The following is an 18,744-nucleotide window of genomic DNA, read 5'->3' on the forward strand; positions in this document are numbered from 1 at the left end:
TAGAGTACTGGTAGGGGGGTAGGGTATGGGAGCTGTGTATTATGTAGAAAGTTGACTTTACCTTGATAGATGGACCTCCTGTTTTGTTTTCAAAGTAAGGTTCATCAATATCATTGCCCAACGTATGTAACCACCCTATATTCTTTGTGAGCATAATGCGTTCAGCATTGCCAATGGCATACCTAGGGAACACACAAAAGAGTCCATATTCAAATTTCACTCAAATCATCATTTTCATCTCATCTCATCATCAACATCACTCAACCGCTGCTCCACATTACTCTATTTATTAACAATAACAACAACAACACATCAAGTATCAACTACGGACAAACATTCACATCAACTCATATCATCACAACAATCATCATTGTCATCATCATCATCATCATATTCATTATTATGATGTTGGTGAACATCATTTTATTCAGTTCATTCGACTTGCTACAATGCATCACAAATTTTGTCCAGCAACAAAACTCATCTTCAAACATAAAAACCAATTGAAATACAGTGTGCATCCGCTACTACGATGAAAATAGAACAATTCCCAATTCGGATTGATAGATAATTTTGAACATTGAAACAAAGAGGATAAATTATTATTATAAAGACGCTTTTCAAATGGAATTCTGGATTTTTCTTACCATAGTTTCGTAATTCTGAACAATTAAAAAAAAAATAGATGTATGGAATTATGAATATCTCAATTTTATGAGCCAACAAATATTTTTACACTTCTTAATTAATCATCCCAAATTTGGTTTAGCATACTGACACATCTTCCTTTACTGGTTTAGCACAAACTCGAAATCAGATTTTTGTTTAAATCCATTTAATTTTTGCCAGTCACAATAACGTCTTGAAATTTCGAATTATTACTTTTTATTGTTTGAATTAGAAGGAGATGTGAAAATGCAAATTCGTAAAACACAATAGGAGGGAAAAGCGCCCAGGAGTATAATTTATATATGTAAAAATATTAATCATACGCCATCTGTGGCAAATAGAATGCACATAGACATGTGAGTACAATGCACGTTTATGAAAAATGATCTGCTGTTAATGAAAATTACACTAATTTATGTACAATATAAATTACTTTTAAATCTATTGGCTATAGCGGGAGTATGTTTTTATCAATAAAAAGAAAGACAGAAAGGCATTTTGTTATAACATGACGTATAAACTCGATTGCCTACATGAATCAATCAGACTGGTGGTGTTGGCTTGCTATATAAAAAATTTCTGCTCTTTTATTTTTCGATTCCCCTAAAATCTGAAAAATATTAGCAACATCGAATCAGATGTAAATGAAGCTTTTAACTAGTGAAAAAACATGGGTACAATAAGACAAAAGACGTGTATAAATTCTAAGAAATCTATTAATATATCATTCCGATGGGAAAAGTCATAGTAGAGAGTCCACACTGTACATACAAAAAAAAATAAATTTTTGAAAAGTCTATTCTAGAAAACACAAGTCGAATATATGAACTGTAGATAGGAAGATTACAACACAATTAAAAAAAAAATAAGAAATTCATTTGTCTAACAAACTAGAGAAGTTAAGAAAAATAGTTAAAGGTAAAAGTTAAATAAGTATAAGGATACAGTGCAAACGATATTTAGAGACCGCAATTAAATTACACTGCATTTAAAACGTTTCTTTTTCTTTCAATATTTTAAATATAGATTGATGTTAGAATTAATTTTCACATTTTCCTAAATCATTTTTTTTTTTAACAGTAGATCGGAAATTTTATGATAAATTATTTTAAATATAAAATATGATTTTTGCATAAGCAAAACTAACAATCGAAATAATATGAAGCTTTTATTTATATACATACTTTTTCAAGCATTTAAAAAGCAACAACATAAAAATTTAAAATTATTGTAAGAAAACACGCAAATGCGTAAGCGAACTTTTGAATATAAAGCAAAGCTAATTTTCCCAAAATCTGTATATTATTTTTTTTTTCAAGCTAAGTTATGAGGTTCTGGAGTTGTATGATAATTATATTTAAGACCGAAAAAACATTTATCATACGACACCCGACACGTTTTTGACATGCATATTATTATCACTTATACGTAAAGTGGGACATTAATCTTAAAATTCCTTAAAAAAATAGGAAAGAGATGTAAACAAATCGAGTTACAACAACTTAGATTTTATATTCATTGTTTTAAAATTATTTGACTAGAATATCTTGGTACAAATCTATCATCAAATATCGTTGCACTGCATATATGCATATAGGCTTAATAACATATACTGTAATCGGTTATACCGAATAAAATAATCATCCATACCACCCCAGATCATAATGATTTATATTTTACCAATAGAAGAATTATTTTGCAAATTGGAGAATTTGTTTAAGGTTTTCTCATGATTGTTTTCAAAATTTATACTCTAAACCAAAAACTAATTAATATGATATTGGGATGGTATAATTAATTTCATATAAACATAACAAAACATTGCATTGTAAAGAATTGAATTTTTTGTGGATCTAGTGCCACTCAAAATTCGTATATGTATACATTTAAGTATATATGAGATAAAAGGATAAAAGAACTCAAATGGTTTCACTTTTCGAATTATCTATCAATATATCGTACGACCAAATGATCGATTGATAGATCGATTGATTTTGTCATCTCGTCAAGTGTAACAAAAACACATTACCATATACAAGCCAGCCAGTGTGCAATGAGAACAAATGTGGCCATAAGCAGTACCAAGACAGCAGCTCCATATTCCGAATAACGATCAATTTTCCGTGCTACCCTCACCAGCCTCAGCAAACGGGCTGTTTTCAAAAGACCAATTAAAGTTGTTGTCTGGGTGATAGAGAAGATAAGACAAAGTGACATACGGTTACAATTTTTTGCAAATTCACACAAGGCATGCAGCATCAACTAAACTATGACTCTTTTTTGCTATGTTTTTTTCAATTAAAGCTCCTAATCATTCTAGGATCTTCACCTTCATGACAAGGTGTCACAAAAACAAAATCTCTAATTAATTATCTATGAAGTATAAAAATATAAGGATTCATACATATGTACTTACTCGCACATAGGTATGATCAGTTTCTAGATTTTCTAATTCTATTTGTTTTTCTTGTTTTTTGTGGTGTTTTTTCTTTGTTTGGTTTTTTTTCTATTTTTCAAATAATGTTATTACCTAATGTTTATGTTTAAACATTTGTTAATGGGGCTTAATTTGATCCATGTCTATAAAATTGTGTTCAAATAAAATATCCAACAGAAATCATTTTTAAAAAGCATCTAAACACTGGAGAACAAAATCTAATTCCAAAATAAATCAATAATCAAGAGTGATACTATTCAATGAAATTATAAACAATTAAAAGAATAAACTGACAATTTTAAATTTAATTCGTAACAATAATATTTAATATTATCACACATACACACACACATATTTATTACATATAGTGTCCACCGAAATATAAGAATATAAACATACGTAAATGTAAACAAAAAAACATAAGGAATTATTTGAAGAAAAACAAAAAAAGTGTTTATTGTAAAACAGGACGACACTAAATCTTTTCATGACATATCAATAAGAACTTTGAAAGCTGGAAAAGCTTGATTAGCCTTTCATGGCATTCAAATGTTTCAAGTGTTTTTAAATTACATTATTTCTCGGAATTGATGAATGGATGATCATACGAACCGATTACCACGTTGTCACAACTACATACTCGTTTGTAATAGAATGATAGTATTTTGCTTATACTTAAAGACATTTTTGGTTAGGATTTTTAGGTGAGATACAAGGTCTGAAAAGATTTGAAATTAAGTTATAAGATAAAGAAAATACCCAAGTAGTACTCAATTCATATTAATGAAATAGCGAATATAATATGGACCTTATATCAATGAAAGATGACAAAGTTTCGCCTTTTACAACCTTTGGCTTTGTTGCTTTGTTTTTATTTTGGTACAACATAACAACACACTGAACAAAATATTGTCGCGAGGCCCAAAAGATTTCGTGTCCTTAGAATACGAATACGTTTTTTGCTTAGCATAGAAGACACATTTCTCAGATATAACGTTTTTGTTTTTCCTAGACCTTTTCAATAAAGTCGAAGAACACTTTATTTTAACGACGATTTTTACTTCAATCATAGCATAATTTCTTCTTGAAGTCCAGTCTGAATTTGGAAATTAAAGTTTTTATTAACACCTTGTTAAAGGACTATTATAGCATATGAAGAAAAAAACTGAAAAAACTAATAAATTAAAAATTGTTTCTTAAAATCGCGAACGCATAACTCAAATTTAAAAAAGAATTGTGTCTTAAATCTATTCTTACTGCAATTCTATGCTTCCGGCTCGGAATACCAATACCAAAATCATTAGTGTAAAGACAAAATCTTTGGAACCGGGTATGATTTTTTTTCAGTGCAGGAACTTTCCTAATCGCCTATATGGAATGAAGAGATGAAGAGTGCTTGAAGTGTATTAAAAGAAATCATTAAATCAATTAACCCCAAAAATCCTATAAATTGCATTTGCCCATACTCTGTAATATTTGTTCTCGGGGACTGGACATTCGATCTAGAGATTGGCTTTTCAAAAATCTGCAGTGGCTATAACGTGGGTATATCCGACTGGTCTATATTCGCTTATAGTAATTATTAAAAAAAATTACACTACTATTGGATTGATAGGGGAGGACAAGTATAAAGAGAAAACATGCTTGATTGATGAAATAAAATAAAAAAAAACAAACGTACCTTAATTTTTTTCTATATTCAATATTTCACGAAATATCTAGATTTATAGACACAAGTTTTAAATGTCAAAAATTATAAACAAAATAAAGTAATGCACATAGATAAATAGTTGATGAAAAATAATTTGCAGTACGTTTCAGGTGGGTAGTACCAACTTAATACTCTTAACAATGAGTCCTTAAACTACACAAGGAAACAATGGTTCTGTTGATTAAGAATTGAATATTGTTTTTAAGGTTATTCTATCAGCTCGACTTTTCGAGATATACCGTTATGATCAAAATTAAGGCACTTCCGCTACATATATTGGAATAACTTGAAAATGGTTCACCATATTAAATTAAAAAAAAATCCGAAACTTCCAAACAATATTCTCTTTAAGCCGTGCTTAAATTGTTTTTCAATTTTCCAAGTAGTTTTAGAGTTCATGTTTTGAAAAAAAAAAAATAATTTAAAAAAATTTTTTTGGTCTTTAAAAATTCCTAAAAAATAAAAATGGGACAAGATTTGGTTTCAGTGTCCCAAATAACCTTAAAAACAATATTCAGTTCATAATCAACAGAACCATTGTTCCCTTGTGTTATTAATCGTATCAATTTCTTAATTTTGATTTCTTTAGAATTTAGTTCTAATCTACTTGAATTTCAAATATTCCTAGAGAAACGAATATAAATAAGCCCATTCATTGAAAATTCATTAATTACTTAATTACTGTTCATTAAATAGTTATATTACTTCATTTGGAAGTTAAGATAAATGCAATATTACCCTGAAAAAATATTACAAGTCTGCTTGAGTTTATGCCAACAATCTGGAATCCCAAAGAATGTCCCAACACATTGAAAATCAAAAAATGGAAACAACAAATATAAATTTGGAAGTATGTAGTGGTAGGTAATCAGTATTTTTGAAATATCCAATCGTATCGAATTTTTCCTACACGAGATTCATTTTTTGTTCATAATAGTATTTTGTTCAATCTTGATATCGGCTAATAAAGCATGTGTATTCATAAGAAACAAAAAAGGCGTTCGTTTTTTATATTTTTTTTCTTGGAGGTGCTTTTTAAACTTTTTTTACGGATTTAAATTAGCTTTTAAATAAGTGCTCTTTATAGACGGAGTTGTTTTTCTTTTGTATTTACAGGCAATACAAATTTGGCCAGATATCTAAAAGATACTTACAAGTTTTATTTGGGTTTTTGTTTCTAATTTGCCATTTAACAGTTATACTAAATATACAAAAATATTTGTAAGGGATATATGTTTTCTGTTTGTGATAATTTCAAAACTACCACACCTAGTGCCCTGACTGACAAATCCAAAGAAAATTAAACAATACCATATATATATTCACAAAATTCTTTATGCAAAGTAGTAGAAAATATTGAAAAAAAAAACTAAAAGAAAATTGTGTATGTAAGTGGAATATTAAAGTTTTGTTTAGTTTTTGTTTTTGTTTTTTTTAGTTCAGGTTTAAAAAAAGTAGAAACTGGCTTTTAATACCTCTTCATTATCCAAGCCAAGCTGTAAATATGTTTGTTAATAAAAACAACATTAAATTCGGAAATATAACATTTTTATTTTTTTTTTTTTTGTTTTAATTAAGAAATTTGTACGAGTATGAGAATGAGAAAGAAGGTGGATTATAGAGAGAGACAGAGAAGTAGAAGAAAGTAAAAAAGCTTAATGTTTTCTTTATAGGATTCGATTTCTTTGGAAAACCAAAATGTCTCAAAATGAAGTAGCCAATTTCACTATACAGAAATGTTCGATTGTTGTTTCGTTTTCGTGTGTATGTATGGTTTCGTGTAGATAATATTTTTGTTATTATCGAGAAATGTCCTTTTTTTTGGTTTGTTGAAATAGTTTGTATAATTTTGTTTGGAACAGCATATGAGAGCAAGAGAGATGTTTAGAAGAAATTCCATGAAGTGCTGTAGGATGTGGCTGCTAGTTTGGGAGTTTGGATATATAATATATATATTTTTGAAATTATTTGGAAACATTAAGAAAAATGTAACATCAAATGAAAAACTAACACTAGTTGAAATAGAAGCTACCGTGGTGGTGGTAACGGGTGTGTGACAATCAAAAACGAGTAAAATCGGAATTTTACTACCAGGCCTAACGTAAATAGTACTTAGATTAGAGAGTTGATTGATTTGGGAATTGTGAACAAAACCATTAAAAAAAAAACAAACATGCAAGAGACCATTTGCCATTTGCCTGTAAAACAATTCTGATAATGATTTTCTTTGGACACAAAACATCATTGAATCAATTTCGATTTATTACTAAGGTACTAAAACAATAGATATGCTTCTAAAAACGCCCCACAATGTATTTAGGGGTAAGCGAAATTAAACGATAGTAAATTCTTAACTGGTATGAAATTATTGTGAATGAAATTTTATTATCAATAGTTCTTTAATATATTGTCCAACTTCTTAAATTATTAACATAAAATACATACTTTGTACGCAAAAAAAGTGCGTTCCCAGAATTAAATAAAAAACATTTACAGTTTTTAAAGCAAACCAGTTCGATTTAAACGGTCTTTCGTACCTTTTTGAGACTATCTGTATATAATTCAGGTAAAATATCGTTGAATTAGGTTTCTTGTTTGATTTCAAACATTTCTCGAACCTTTAAGTTTACCGACAATGAATACGAGCTTCCTTCATAATGAAATTAAATAAAGCTAATATAATATTGGTTTGCCTCAAAAATAATCGCTATTGATTTTCAATTCAGATTGTGATAAACTTGTCCTATATACATATTTATCACCGATCTGTCCACAGTTTTTTGTCAGCCGTCTTCTACAAATATGACGATATTACCCTAATTATACCCTGCGCCACACTGTGAAACAGGGTATTATAAGTTAGTGCATATGTTTGCAACACCCACAAGGAGGCCAAAGACCCCACAAGGGTCTTTGGCAATATTGCTCCGTCCGTCTGTCTGTCTGTGAACACATTTTTGTAATAAAAGTCCACGTCGCAGTTTTAGTCCAATCGACTTCAAAATGAGGAACAAGTTTCTGTTTGGATCAGAATAGAACCCTATTGATTTTGGAAGAAATCGGTTCAGGTTTAGATATAGCTCCCGTATATATTTTTCACCCGATATGGGCTTATATGGTCCCAGAAGCCAGAGTTTTACCCTGAAATTTCGCACAAGTAGAACAATTAATAGTATATTTAGTCAAGTGTGCTAAATTTTTTTGAAATCGGTTCAGATTTAGATATAGCTACCATATATCTTTCGCCCAATATGAATTTATATCGTCACAAATGTCTGAGTTTTACCCTGATTTGTTTGAAATTTTGCACAACAAGTACAATTAGTAGTATAGTCAAGTATGCTAAATTTGATTGAAATCGGTTCGGATTTGGATATAGCTCCCATATATATTTTTCGCCCATATGCATTTATATGGCCCCAGAAGCCAGGAGTACAATTAATAGTATTCGCACAAGGAGTACAATTAATAGTATAGTCAAGTGTGCTAAATTTTTTTGAAATCGGTTCAGATTTAGATATAGCTACCATATATAACATATCATTCGCCCGATTTACACTAATATGAACACAGGGGGTAGAATTAGCATAGCAACTATGTATGTCAAATTTGGTGTAAATCGGTTCAGATTTAGATATAGCTTCCATATACATATATATCTTTCCGATTTGGTCAAAAATGACCTAAATAGCCACATTTTCCTTGAAAAATCGCCACTGCTAAAGGGTCAATATAATCTTGGTCAATATAATCTTGACGTATTTCTTTCAATTTTGCATTTAAAAAACCTGAACATTGAAGGTGTGTGTGTGTGTATAATGTTGCTACTATTTTGATTTTGGAATTCACTCTTCAGTTGTCAAAATGCCGTCCAAGCAAGAAGAGTAGCGTATCAAAATTTTGCTCGCGCATCCCGAAAATCCGAGCTACTCCCACGCAAACTGGCAAAATCGCTAAAAGTTGCCAAATCAACCGTTACAAATGTAATTAAAGTGTTTGGGGAACGTTTGTCGACAGCCAGGAAGTCTGGATCGGGGGGAAATCGAAAACCGGAAGCCGCTGAGACGACAAAGAGAGTTGCCGGCAGTTTCAAGCGAAACCCTAACCTCTCTCTCCGAGATGCCGCAAATAAGCTGGGTGTATCGTCTGCAACCGTGCATCGAGCCAAAAAACGAGCCGGACTATCGACTTACAAGAAGGTAGTGACTCCAAATCGCGATGATAAACAAAATACGACGGCCAAAGCGCGATACCGGAGGCTGACGAAGTTTGACTGCGTGGTAATGGACGACGAAACCTACGTCAAAGCCGACTACAAGCAGCTTCTGGGACAGGAGTTTTATACGGCAAAAGGAAGAGGAAAGGTAGCAGATATTTTCAAGCACATAAAACTGTCAAAGTTCGCAAAGAAATATCTGGTTTGGCAAGCCATCTGTACCTGTGGCTTGAAAAGCAGCATTTTCATAGCTTCCGGGACTGTCAACCAAGAAATTTACGTGAAAGAGTGTTTGAATAAACGTCTGCTGCCTTTCCTAAAGAAACACGGTTGTTCCGTACTGTTTTGGCCGGATTTGGCATTACGGTAAAAAGGCCATGGAGTGGTACGCCGCCAACAATGTGCAGGTGGTTCCCAAGGACAAGAACCCTCCCAACAAAGAAGACCAAAAAAACTGCTAAGGACGAGCAGCAGTTCAAGGCAAACTTGCTTTCTGCGGCGAAGAAGGTGGACAAGGTGGCTGTACAAAATCTGATGGCGTGAGGCCCGGCAATTCGGATTTGGAAAAGCGAAGGCCTAACTGAATATTTTTCCTGAATTTTATACTAATTGAACTTGAAAAAGAAATATAATTTGATTTTTTAAATAAACGATTTCACCGATTTACACGCGTTTTCCCTTGACCACATTTTGACCGTATCACCCTTTAAGTCGAAAACATGTAAAAATGAGTGTTTTTTTCCTATATTTCTAAAGCGACCGATAAATAAATACACTTTTTCGAAGTTGGCTCAAAAATGGTTCAGATTTAAATGTTTCCCATATTTTTCTACTCACATTGTGTTCCACCTCAGGGCATTAGCCGACTTAAATTTTAAGTCTATAGATTTTGTAGAAGTCTTACGAATTGTGTTCAGATTGAGTCAGATTTAAATGCAAGTATTTGAGACAAACCTTTATATGTAGCACCCACCCATTCGACGGATTTGATATGGCATCGAAAATGTGGATCTACATAGTGGTGCAGGGTATAATATAGTCGGCCGCGCCCGATTTTAGACTTTCCTTACTTGTTACTTCTGCGGTAATACTCCTGCGAAATAATAAACGATTAAGATTTTGATCTTGTTACTATATCTCGTATATACATATCTCAGTTTCTCGATTATAATTAACCGATCTAATCAAAACTTTAATATTTCGTTTATAAATTAACATAAACCACGTATAGCGGTAGTATATAGCCGTTCCCGCCTGACTTCCGGCCTTATTTATTTTTTTAGAAATAAATAAATGTTTTATACATACACCTAATTAATAATTATACTAAGCCCTAGAAAATGTCTATGTAGCATGAATTTCAAAATAGCAAAATTTAATAACGAAATTTTCAATAATTTCTGGAAATTAATTTCTTTATCTAAGTTTTATGAACTAAACTGCAGCTGATAACTTGTTATAAATTACGAGATCATGTCTACTCTGTGTATGTTTTAGTTTCGTTTTTCATTAAACTATTAATTAAGAAGCATATTTATTGTTTATTTACCTTTTAACAGTTGAAATTGAAATTTATTTTTGGAAAACAATTGAAAATTTTGCAAAAAACAAACGTTATATGTTGTTGTTATTTATCGTTCAATATTGAAACATAATCACTGAAACCGTGCAGTTGCTATCTAATTTTTATATATAGACTAAAGTGAAGGAGAGTGATCTAAAAAGTAGAGATCTTTCCAAAAAAACAAATGGTTCAACATTCATTATTCTATATTGCTTTCATATTTTCGCGATAACAAAATATAAAAAAAAAATCTAATAAAAATATTAACTAAATACAAAACACTGTATCACAATATTAATGACAAAATTATTTATTGTATTTATAAATAAATAAACCTTCGTGGTTTAATGAAATAATCTTTAAATTAACTGAGGGTTTCAATTATAAATTAAAATGCTTCAAAACTATGTTAGGCTTTCTTTTGAAGATCTAAGTGTCCACACCCAGAGGAGGAATATGATCACCTCAAACCTGTTTTAAGAGAAAAATGTTATTTTTGGACGGGGAACATGTAACATGTTATGTTCTCGAAAATTATGTACATGATATCGGCAATCAAGTATATGTTTTCCGAGTAAAGAACATGATTGCGACAAAAATGTTCCTTGTTCACCGTCCAAAAATAACATTTTGCTCTTGAAAGATGTTTGAGGTGATCATGTTCCTTCTCTGCGTGCATTAGCTTAGTTGAGGTGATTTCTGTTTTTACGGTTTCCCAATATCTTATTGTTATATATTGTGCCGAATTCTAAATGGTGATTTATTCTCTGGGTATGTACACACAAAAAAATTTTTCTGATTCAATCACGAAATTAATTGATCCTATTAATTTTTGAATTGAAATGTCTTCAATCACAGAAATGATCGTATCAATTAAAAAGTTAATTGAAAGATAATTAAAAAATTAATTAAAAAATTAATTGATCCAATTAAAAAATTATTTTATACTATTAATTGTTGTGATTGATTTTTGTTTCAATTAAAAATTTATTGAATCAATTAAATTTTTAATTGAATATTTTTAAGACTCAAATTTTTTTCTGTGTATCTTTTTTTCGACACAAATTTTAAAACGTGAAAATTAGCAGTAGCGATATTGTGATACATAGTGTTTTGTAGCGATGATATCGAGTCTGTTCGATCATCATTCGATTTTTAATGATAAAATCAAAAATCAACTTTGAATTGACAGGTGAATGTGAGGTGGGATATTTTTGCTGGCAAAAAGGTAAAAGTTCACAACGTGAAAAATTTCAAAAGTTGAAAGTAAACATTTTCAAAATTAAAGCAAAAATTTTGCATGTATAGGAAACCTTAAAAAAATCGAGGAGCTTCTTCCACAACTCTTTATTCTTTACAATAATTGTTTCTTGGGCTAGGGAAATACTTGAGTCACCTGCTTTTCAATTCTTTCAATTTTGTGTCTTGTTGAACCAAATAATTTTCCAATGCTTTTATAATTAATATTAAATTGGTTTTTGTTTAGCTTCAGTGATTATTTTCGTATGAAGTATAAAAGTAATCGAAATGTATGTCTTCTATTAATCTCCCCTCCCGTCTCGAAATGTATTAAAATTTTACAAACTATTGTAAAACTAATTTTAAAACGAAGGAATAAAGTAAAGAAAAACTACAAAGAAAAAAATGAAAATTATAAACAACAACAACATTTATTAAACAAATTACACATGTAACAACAAAAGTTTAATTATTGAAATGTAATGCTTGGCTTTAAACCCATTTTGTTTTTATTTCGCCTTTGTTTTTATTTTTAGTATTTGTATATATGTATAATGTGTGTTGAAATAGGTTAGTATATAACAATATAATTATTTTTAAAATATAAAAAGAATTATTGTTGATTGTAATAATCATAATGGATAGTCTTTGCTGTTTTCGGTTTCGTTTAGTGCCAGTTTCCTCACATAACATAACCAAAATAAAAATTAGGAAAGAAAAACGTAACTCAGAATAAAATTAATAAACTTTTGTGGAGAATACAGTGAACAGTGTTTGAGAAAGGTTTTACAATAGTAAGTCTGTTTTAAAGTTGACTTCATTCTTGGAATTTATTACTCATTACTTAAAACGTCATGAAAAGGTTTAAAGTCGCTTAAAGCCAATATATAGATTATGAACAGATAAGTCGTTAATAATAAACAACAGTTTTAACTTACGTAGGCTTGACAGTGTCCGATTTTCCTTGTTTTTCGTATTTTCACTATTTTTTTTTCTTTCATCTTACGTCAAACTCACAATAGTTTTTTTTTTTTGTATACAGTCGGACCAAGGAACTTGAAATGATCTTAAGACTTTTTTAGAATAAAAACAAAACCAAAATAATAAACGAATACAAAAATTGCCCATTATATGTTTCAAATATTGTGATGGCTGGTACAATCACAATTGAAGTGCATGACATTGACAGGAAGACATTTTAGCATCATATTAAACTCACAAACCTTTCGCCAAAAAAAGTTTTCAATTACAATATTAACGGTCCTTAAATGTAATTTATTTATTTTCATTTTTTGTATGCATTTCGGACTCTTTAGTTTCTTGTATCTATGGCGTGCTTAATCTTAGAACACTATAGCCGACCTATAAGGCGACTCCATTGAAAAAAAAATATTGTATATTTTTCTATGAAATATTTGAAAAATATTGTAAATTCTTGTGTTTTTTAATAAAAAAAAATTATTTTAGACATGAAAATTTTGTACTTTTTGAAAAAGTAGTCTCAGTGGCGACGTTTAGTATTAAAGTCTAAAAAAGAGGTTTAGTGTACATAGCGTATATTTTATTCACCTCCAAAAACTAGTGTTGATTTGTCGCAGAAGACTGCGATTTTGGATTTGGGTAATTACTATACTCCCAAACCTAATGTCTATTTAGAATGTAGACCAAAGCATTGAGAAGACTGAAATTTCGAGCTTTTTGAAAGACCAAAATTTCTAGGAGAACTCAAACAAACCAACAACAATCCCTAGTGGTGAGATGAAATTTTTGATAATCGATGGCAACACTATCCCATCTTCCACCAAGGAATTAGAATTGATTTTAATTATTCGGGATCGATTTTTATAAATTATTATTAACAAAAGAACATAAGAGTAAATTAAAAAGCAATTTAAAATTGCTATTATACTTAACTTACTCAGCAAAAAAATAAGAATTTTGATTTTGATTTTTTGTACATCATCGTTTTAAGTAACTTCTTAAAATTATCAAGGCATCCACATTTTTATCAGATAAACGCGATCTTGTCATATTGTCGACGGTTCTTTTTTTATTGCTTTTTTATTTTATGTGGCACGAATTCCATTGCACATGAACTCATTGTTCAAAGGAGGACATTATCGTATACTTCAATTTTTGATAAAAATCGATCGTGATAAAAATCGATAAATTCTTACTCAAGGTGTACCATAAATGTTTACTAACTCAATTTTTCGGGTATGAAATCTAAGGGCCGTTTACACTGAATGAAGACTTCAATTCATTAATAAACAGTCATAAAAAGCCACAATTTTACCAAATTGGAATTATTTTTTCGGGATCCCGGGATTCAATATAAAAAATCCTGGGTGACAGCCCTAGTTTAGACATTTATGCAATGAATCTGCAGTCTAACAAAATTCTCTCCCATATTTGCTTCTTCTTCTTGACTTTAGTTTAGATTTTACAAAATTGTATGTATAAAATATCAAATTCATATCAATCTTCAATTGTGATTTGACGTACCAACTAACCTACTTATTCTCTAAGACGCAGCGAATAAGGAAGTTAACTAAATGATTTTTTTTTTTGATAAAATTATCTCTCTTTTAGCTACAGTTTTATCAAACCAAAAAATGCGAATCTAAATGAGATTTATCTTGTTAAAGCTTTCTAAATAAAGACGAACTAAGATATATTCAAACGAGTAGAAAATAAATACAATCCATATACAATCAAATATATATAGAATAAATAAAAATTACTATGCGTTTCTGTTGTACTGAGTAAACAAAATAATATAGATAACATTTATATATAATAATTAAAATCTATGGATCATATCGATATGGACTTACCTCGTCAGTATCGCTGCCCACCAACAACAAGTCAAAGGGTATAGCCGCCACCAAATCTATGAGAAACCAGCCACTCAAGTAATGGACCGCTATGCGGCCCGGATGGGAAACAACCTCATCTTGTCCATTGACGAATGTAGTGCGAAAATTGATTAAGATATCAACGATAAAAGTGACATCAACTGAAAGAATGAAATTTGTTCTAAAGTGAATGGGTATGACAAAGAATGTTAATGAAGGACACAGTTGCATGTCTTCGTCTTTCGAATCAACGTCCATGTATAAGACTCTGAAATTGAAATCTTTGAATTAACGTTTCAATTCTAAATGGGGAAAAACTAAAATTCTACCAAAATAATACATATACATTTGAAAATTATTTAAATTCAATAGATCTCGAGAAAGTACTCGGTGAGATAGTGGCGAATTGAAATAGTTCTCAAATGTTTCTATTATCGGAATATAAACTAAAGTGTTGATATACTCTCCAGACTAATAAAGAAAAATTGTATCAGAATTCATTTCGTTTCTCGTTTGCTGAGCTTTCTTTACAACAAATTCTAAATATGTGCCAAAGGAAAATGAGATATGGAATCTTATAAAAAAAAACTATTTCTCATATATTATATTTCCATGTACAATTAAACGAGTAACTCATAATAATAACTAATGCAATCAGTCATCTATATCTATATTGAGTGTACATAAAAAAATATATATTATGTAACCAAGGATCAGGCAAGTGCTGGTACATCATTGAAATAGTCCTTCTTACCTGAATCGGCTTTCATTTCACACATGTGTACATATGTAGCCTTCTAATTGCCAAAAGAAATTCCAACCCATTAATATCGAGTGATCTAATGAGTTTCTAATTTTATTTTGACAATTAAAAGGTCTTGGATCATTAAAATGTCATTAGAAATAGGTATCAGAGACCCCATAAAGTATATGTATGGATTTTTAAGGATCAGAAAAGATTGATCTACTCTGTCATAAATTAAAGAGCTTTATAGCTTATATCGTTAAGTGAGTTCCTCAAATAATTTGCATAACTGACACCTCATAAAATTCCACAATAAAATTTTTTATATACTATACTGCATGCGGAGAAAAAAAGTATGGAAAACAGGTAAAGCAAACATTGTTATTTTGTTACAGGTTTTTGAATTTCTTCGGACTTTAATACCCAAAATATATATTGTTACACAATTTTTATCTTTACAATAAATCCAAAAAAATACTTGTTATTCCAAAATCACAATCAATTTCGTTTATATCGAGCACTGTTCTATTTTCTAGATCTATAATAAGCCATATTTTAAGATTTGTAAGAAAGGGCTACACTAAAGTCCGTAGGAATGTACTTTCTTTGGGTGTAGGCAGTGGAAAAAAGTTATCACATTAATTGTCCAAAATGATGCATGATTTAATGAGCCCATTTTTGACGAGTTTTCCCCAAAAGTATCTGGCAACACTGTACCAGTGACAAATTCAGGCCTGATATCATTCATATATTCCGCTCTTTCTGACTTCATCTCTTTCTTATGTTATGAATTAAAAATAACATCAGTCAATGTATGCTGTTACAACTCAATTTCAACATATTTAATTGCTGAATTAAAATATTGCAACCGAATAATCAAATATATGTTTTACGATTTTTTTTAGAAAAAAGTTGTCGATATGACTACTTTGAGATGATGATAACGATCTTCCAATGTTTGGACCAAGAGAAGACACTCGAAATAATATATAAAACCATGAATGAAAACATTTTATGTTGCTAACAACCGTCAAAAACTTTTCTTTAAAATCAAAATGGAAACAAATGAAATGTCTACTTGAGGTCTGCACAATTCCATTTGTATATGCAGAGTACACGTGTACTTGCTAGATGAGTACACTTGTTCGAAGTTTCGAAAAACAATTGGTACATATTTTTAGGAACAACAAAATCTACGAATATCTTCCTGTTGTTACTCTCTTGTCTTTGCTACCAAAGAATACAAATTCCTCTTTCACCCGCAAGTGTACTCAAAAAGGTCACATCACAGTTATTCTCTCCATTCTATATGTGTTCGGTTTGTTAAACAGAAAGGCTAACGATAGGTAAGTGTGTGACATTTATACATGTATGAAATATGTGGTATTTGATAAGAAAGTGCTCTCTTCACTTCACTGTTTGCGCTCTGAGAGACAGATTGTAACAGCACTAATTTTCGGCAAACTACAGACCTCTTAGCAACTAGTCTGAGATTACAAACTGGCATATATGTTGCTGTTACAGCAAACAAAATAAAATAGCAGCAACCTGCGCATGCTATATTTAGCAGAGTTTTTTTCTATGAGTACATGTTTGTAATTTTGGCCTAACGAATATGAAATATTATGTGAAATTGAAGATTAGATAATTAAAATTAAAAATTCGCAGATGCAACATTGATGTGAATGATTACAAAACAAACCTTAACTTTGAAGAAATGTCGCATTTGTGACTATTTTTTAAGACTTATATATTCTGTAATGACAAAACCAAAGTTAAGATCAAAAGTCAACATTGAAATAGAAATCCCCACGAACTTTTTCACTTCAATTTTAGAACTTGAAATAAATTTGGCAATTTCTGTCCCAAAGGGATATTCCCTTAAAAATTATTGTAACTTTCGTAGAATGAGAATTTCTAAAGTGTCATTATTAGCTCGAATAGGAAACAATATATAGTATGTAGAAAATATGAAAGGAGATCGTTTTTCCTGATCGCAGTTAAGAATCATATTCATGTTTTGCCATGTTGTGTATGCCATGTTGATTTCTTCTAATTACCTATAAGATCCACAATAACTATAGGATCACTGTTTATATACTTATTGGTACGTCTCTGATAATCTTGTTCACCCAATAAAAATGCAGCAACATATGGGGTAAATATAGCCGTGTACATAACCAATATCAATATGACCCAATCCCAAACAGCCTTGAACGGAGAATAGTGAAGTATTGTCCAACGATGTGTTTTAGCGCCCATATTTTTTTGCTCGGGGAGAACATTAGCACCCAAAGACAATACCTGCAATTGGAAAACAAAATTAATTGCAATTTATATATGTAATATAATAACATAATACACTGAAAACCCTGAAGGTTTTTGTAAATTAGATGTCATGATGATAAATATCGTTTATGTAAAGATAAAATGAACATTTTAACTTGTGGCGATTGACAATTTCGAATTTAAAAACTAATTGATTTCTTCTAAACTTGCAATAACATTTTTCATTCAATTTAATTGATTGATTAGCAAATTCAATGAATTTTTTAATTGAGACAATCAGTTATTCATTACATAATATTTATTTATTTATTTATAATTATTTCACCATTACATGAAATAATTTTGTTGACATTTTATAAGAGTTCATACGATTTAATTAATTAAAATTGATATTTCAATATTTAATTTAAATCATCAGTTAAGTTTTCAATTGTTTACTTTTTCGACTTCAATCAACATTTAGAAATATTTAGTGTGTAACCAAGTCCAAAAACTGTTACTGTTAAATGTTTCAATCAAAACGTCAATTTATGCTATTAATTTTATAATTAATCAACTTTAATTAAGTTATCATCCGCAGGTACTACCGATTTCCCAGTTTCTCGCAATTTTTAAATTTTCATATAATTTATTATTTTTTAACCTCTTGATATTAAAATATTGTACGATCTACACATTTACTGAAATAAAATTATTATCAACATATTCGAAAAGTTCTTTTCTTTCCGGTGCGATTCGGATGCTCATTATAGGTTGTCCAGGACTGATTCATGGGGATCTGTATGCCCTTTGGAATAAGTCCAAGGCGCATCTTAAAGTGTAATTTTAGGCGTCAACGACAACTCAGGTTTAAAGTTACCGGTTCGTTTTGACCATCCCATGGTGTGTATGGATCACACCAGGATTAGTACCTGCTGGTACCAGTTTGGGGGTCATCCATTTCCCGTGGGGACAATAAAAATAATATATTAAGAATATATCTTGCATTTGCACAAACGTCTGATTTTTTCTCAAAT

The 18,744-nt window shown here is 30.3% G+C and overlaps 1 protein-coding gene across 2 annotated transcripts in view; it reads right to left on the bottom strand.

The window, feature by feature from the left end:
• Positions 1–18,744, bottom strand: part of sei (potassium voltage-gated channel seizure) — a 34,924-nt gene that overhangs the window by 13,062 nt on the left and 3,118 nt on the right. The window contains exons 3-7 of one of the 2 annotated variants that reach the window (XM_075308766.1): positions 17,500–17,743; positions 14,674–14,855; positions 6,293–6,313; positions 2,699–2,853; positions 62–182 (exon numbers count right to left, since the gene is read on the bottom strand). In XM_075308766.1, coding sequence (XP_075164881.1) covers positions 62–182; positions 2,699–2,853; positions 6,293–6,313; positions 14,674–14,855; positions 17,500–17,743 — 723 coding nt within the window. The remainder of the gene's footprint in view (positions 1–61; positions 183–2,698; positions 2,854–6,292; positions 6,314–14,673; positions 14,856–17,499; positions 17,744–18,744) is intronic. The other variant, XM_075308767.1, reaches the window with a different exon arrangement.

This window comes from Haematobia irritans, chromosome 5 (genome assembly GCF_050003625.1).
Source record: "Haematobia irritans isolate KBUSLIRL chromosome 5, ASM5000362v1, whole genome shotgun sequence".
Taxonomy (NCBI): domain Eukaryota; kingdom Metazoa; phylum Arthropoda; class Insecta; order Diptera; family Muscidae; genus Haematobia; species Haematobia irritans.